The following is a 5,412-nucleotide window of genomic DNA, read 5'->3' as shown; positions in this document are numbered from 1 at the left end:
AGCGCCGGACGTTTCACCACCCCCCTCTGGACCAGATTTAGCTCCCCTTGTCTTTCTTTCAAACGGACCACCTCTTGCTCGGCCTCCCATGGCTTTAAGGAAGTCTCTATATTGGTAGTCAACCGTGCCTCCATTCTTAGTCGCCGCAAAGTGTTCAGCACAATTCTTTACATCATGGCCAAGCATGCCACAATAATGGCAAAACAACGGCAACCGTTCGTATTTAAACTTCACCTAGTGTTTTTCTCCATCAGAACCCGCAATAAAGCTTCCTCTGCGAATGGGCTTCGAGATAGGTAACACCACTCTAACCCTCATGAAGTAGTGCAACTTGTCCTGCCCTCTTCTCTGCTCAACTTCCTCAACAGCCCCAAGTCTACTCCCCACCTCCTTAGCAACCTGTGATGTAAACATGTCTAGCGGCGCCCCCCAGATCTGAACCCAAAGAGATGCCATCTCCATGCTTATATTCTCAACAGTCATGCCTCTCCTCCAACACTTAAGCAATAATAATTGATTATCAAAAGTCCACGAGCCACCTCTTAAGACTCTATTCAGATCAAATTCAGATGTGAATTTAAACTGAAAAAGATTTGGCCCTACCTCTGTGATATGTAGATTGTCCTCTAAACCCCAAGCCCGTCTCATAGTATTCTTTGTGGCTTGCTTATTAAAAGATTTGCACGTCAAAAACCTACCCATCAAACTGAGAGTACAGTCTTCAATGGCTTCCAAACGTCCTTCGTCAGAGATGGAAATCACCTCCTCCTCTTTCGTAGTCAACTTCATGTTCTCCATACCATTAACGACATCGTCAGCCATGGTAAAATAATATCGCTCACACAACTAACAACTGAAAAGGCAAAGATGCCCTAGACCTAAGTCAAGGGAAGGAGAAAACTCGTATACGAGAGAGAGAGAGAGAGAGAGAGAGAGAGAGAGAGAGAGAGAGAGAGAGAGAGAGAGAGCTCCACAGGGGAGAATTAAATTCAATTTCTACTATTTAATTTCCTCTAGCAATAAATTTGTCCATATAGTGTTAGGCCAAGACTCTTGTATACCATGGTGCGGTGCCTACCATATATTCCCATATACAATTTCAGATATTAATATATTTACTAGATTTTCCTTATATATAAATGAATTTCCAGTGTCCTTTCATCTACTTCCTTAAAGCAATTAATTTTGCATATATATAGTGATACTGAGGCAGTCGTCTTGGTGACAAATTGTGACCCGCCTTCTCTTTCTTCTGGATATTTTTATTTTGATAGATACAATTAGAAGTGATTGCTTCATAATTTTTTTTATTAATTAGCAGTTTAGTACTATTTTTTCATATATACCAATGTAATAAGAAAGAAACGTTAACAAGTTACAGATTCTGGCAATTAACAAAACATATTGAGGCATATCTTGCCAGGTATTCGAAACATTTTATATTTTTTTTAATACTATTAAGCCAAATTATATTAGGGAAATGTTAACCAATGACCCAATGCATTGTTTTAGAAACATTTTATTGGGAGGATGATAAAAAAAATAAATGTTGTTGACAACTTTTCTTATTTCATATAAAAGTGGTATTAAAAATCTCCTATTATTGTTTATTATCAATTTCCCTAAGAGCATTCGTTAACATGACTCATTATATTAATGCATTTCTTTTTAGTGTAGGTGGAATTGAATCGATTCCAAATGGACCACATCCCTTAATGATAAGGAAATAGAGTTTATCATGTACTTTTTTTATTTTATAATGATAAGTTTCAAATTTGAAGGGTGAGAATTTTTTTTTGTGATAAAGATAATCTCCTTAATTTAAGAGAAAAACGAGTTTGGACAAATATATGAGGTCCACTGTTTTCAATTTATTTATAACTATGTCATTAAAAACATCACCCTCTTAGCTATTTTCAAAATCCTATTCTAAACCAAGAAAACAGGATACAGTTTTTTGAAAACTGTATTTAAAAAATATTAGTTAAACAATAAGTTTAAGTGTGCGACCCACCATTTTATGGATTGCAAAACAAAAAATTATATTTAAATACTCTTATTGAACAAGTCCTTAATTTTATAGAAATGGGTTTTGGGCATCATAAAGTTCTAAAAATTTGTCTTTCATGTTGTATTGGTCATTACAGGCTTTACAGATCATGTTTGAATTTAATTAAAAAAATTTAAGTTACATCATTCACAGAAGTGTACTTAAATTTTAACTTAAAGTTCTAATTTTTTGTTGTTGATGAATATCTAAAAATTTCCTAAGTGATGAGAAATTGAGTCTATGGATTTGGATCCAAGCTATTGCACATTGCGTGGTGCCCGGATCTCAATCTTGGGTGTGTTTCTAGAGTTTCCTAAGTTGTGGGAAATTGAGTGATTGACACTGTAACAAATTAACTGTTTGTTTCAAAACCTCCCTAATCATTTTATATTATTTGTAATTATAAGCTTACAAACAGAAGTGTTTTGAAGAAGAATTATATGCTTACAAACAAAACTTCAAAGTTAATAGTGGGTTTCAGTTTACTTAATTCGTAAAGTTTTTTGCTATCGAATAAAAGATTTGAGGTTTGAATCCCACTTATAGTAAAAATTGATTGGTATCTTAGCCTAGTGATAAAAATAATCATAATAGAGTGAACACCAAATTTAAAAAAAAATTTGAACACTGGGGAGACAGAGCCCAATCTCGTGTAACACAAGAGAAGATGAATTAATGAAGTAATACCTTTCATAAAAATAAAATAAATAATTAAACAAGTAATACCATTTTCTTGGAAATATTTACGAGGGCCCATTTTAGGAACAAAATTATAGATATGGATTGGGCCTCGTGGAGATCCAAAACTTCCTATTTTCCATTTTTTAGACTCTGGAGAGACAGGGCCCAAAAGGGTCAACTCCTTGATGATACTGAGCCCATAAAAGAATAGGAATGTTAAAAGGATGGGTAGGCCATGAACCATGTAATACATAACGAGATAATAAATGTAGTAGTGTAATTTTCGTTGGAATGTAAACAAGAGCCTGTTTTGAGACCAATATTATTGACATGGGTTTTGGGCCTTATGTAGAGCCGAGACCCAATAGGGTTGAAAACTTGATGATAAGGCATGGCTTAGGATAGGATTTGGATCTTGTAGATTTTTTAGGACAATTAAAATATAGAGTTCCGAAAATTTCATTAATCCATTTTAAAATGAATGGATTTGATTTTGTTATAGTATCCATAATTTAAATAAATATAAAAATAGTGACAGTCAACATTTATTTAAATGTTAATGGTGTTATGAAATGATTAAAATTTAATAAATTTATCTCAAAATGAATGGATAGGACAATATCCTATGTAGCACAAGACCAGTATCAATAATTTAAAGAAATATAAATATAATGATAGTCAACATTTATTTAAATATAAATGGTGTTATAAAATCTAATAGACTTATCTCAAAATGAATGGATTGGACACGATCCTATATATGTAATGCAAGATCAGGTGTAAGAAAATGTAGTAATGACATTTTTATGGAAATATTAACAAGGGCCAAAGGTTTGTAATAAAAAAAAAAAAATTTGAAATATTTAATTTTCCATTTCAAAGGTTTTCATCCGTGTCTTGGTTATGGCATGCTAATGTTATGTTTCAAAAGGGCAGGACAAAAAAAGTGAATAAGAGGAGAATAAAAAAGAGAGGAGACAAAATAACTATCATTTATTTTTATTTGGATGTTTTAATAATAAATAATTGGTGTGGAGGTTAGGAATTTATTTTGTTTGGATTTTTAGTGTTTGCTAATCCCATGAAAAATTTGTTTATAAATTGTACGACTATATGTTTCATTGTAACTGTATGAATGTAGTAAAGGATGAAGTTGAAGATCGCTGTTCATTATGCCCATTTGTAGATTATTTTGGTCGAGCGAGAAGGCAAGAATGATTGGTCAACCGAAATTGGGTGCGAGGATAGAAACATTCACTAGTAATTCATGAGATGTTCGGTCAAGCAAACCTATTTTGGAAACCCACAAATTTTGGTTTTCCATGACTTTTTTTTGTAGCCACACAACCCCAAAACCCTACACCTATTTAAACAATAATCAGCTCTATTTTTTTTTTTTTTTTGGTTAAAAGGAAATATCATTAATAATTAGCTAGCCATAATGGCCAATGTAGCAGCAGTGGCAGTAGTGAGTCTGCCATAATACAAACCATACATATCCGAATTTACAAAAGAGTTTACATCTCCTGATGGAGGAAAATCAAATACAACAAAATCCCCAGCTTGTGACATGCCCCTTTTAGCCATAGCATCAGCACAAAAATTTGCTTCCCTAAAGACATGTCTCACCCTGCTCTGAGGAAAATTCCTTAGGAGTAATCTGCAGTCCATAAGAAGAGGGGGAGAAAGAGTTATTAGTTTCTTGGTTAGATTGCAATATTTCCACAATAATTTTGGCATCAAGTTCGACTACAATATTTTGAATACCCAGCTGGTTTGCCAGTTGCAACCCATCTCTAAGAGCCCAACATTCAGCATAATCAGCTCTAATTATGAAGAGAGGAATATGGCCACAAATAAAATAAAAAAAAAACACTTCAAGAGCTTTGTCTTCCTACCTCTCCCATTGATTCATCTTCGAGAGTTTGATTGTTACAAACCAGGGACGAAGCCAGGACTTGGAGTTAGGAGGGGCGGTTTTATTATTAGCTATATGCAATGGCTTCGGCTTTTGGCTCATTGCTTTAGTCGGCAAAGGTTTTCTTTCATTATTATTATTTTTTTTTTTTTATGTGTGTGTAGAGTATGTCTTTTGTTGGTAATGACAAAATTATTTTGTTTAAAGTTTTTGAAAGGGCAAAGTTGTTTGTTTTTGGTAAAATCGGTTGATTAGTCTAAAAAAAAAAAATTTAGCTTTGCTATTGCCTATTGGTAATTTTTGTTGTTGGACTAATATTTTGGGCTTGTATAATTTTTTTTAGATTTAGATCTATAAATTTTTTTCATGGACTTTAAAAGGAGGAAAATACTAGATCTACAAATTTTTTTACAAATTTTTGTTGTGATTAGTAGTTATTAGTAAGTAAAAAGGTGATATAAGTGATGGATGATCATAGTTGTCAAAATTGCGATCCGGATCGTAAAATCGCACGATTTTACAATCCCACCTCACCAAAAAGTTTAAAACCAAGCAGAATCGCAATAATGGTAGGATCGTATGTAGGATTGTGTAGGATCGCAAAAGATCATAGGATCGTATGAGATCCTACTGATCCTACCATTTGGCTTGATTTATTTATTTATTTTTTTTTATTTTTTTATTTTTAAGTGGGATTCATTTGGGTAAGATAATCCACCTAAACCCACAAACCCAACGGGTTATCAGAAACCCAATAATGAAT

The 5,412-nt window shown here is 33.3% G+C and overlaps 1 protein-coding gene across 1 annotated transcript; it reads right to left on the bottom strand.

The window, feature by feature from the left end:
• Window positions 1-234: 234 nt before the first annotated feature.
• On the bottom strand, window positions 235-822 carry LOC115961503. Its single transcript, XM_031080479.1, has one exon. It carries the CDS (start codon window positions 820-822, stop codon window positions 235-237), a length of 588 nt encoding a protein of 195 aa, XP_030936339.1.
• Between the last annotated feature and the right edge of the window lie 4,590 nt (window positions 823-5,412).

This window comes from Quercus lobata, chromosome 9 (assembly GCF_001633185.2).
Source record: "Quercus lobata isolate SW786 chromosome 9, ValleyOak3.0 Primary Assembly, whole genome shotgun sequence".
Classification (NCBI taxonomy): Eukaryota; Viridiplantae; Streptophyta; class Magnoliopsida; order Fagales; family Fagaceae; genus Quercus; species Quercus lobata.
Note: the sequence above shows the minus strand (reverse complement) of the source record. Positions and strands in the feature narration are given on the sequence as shown.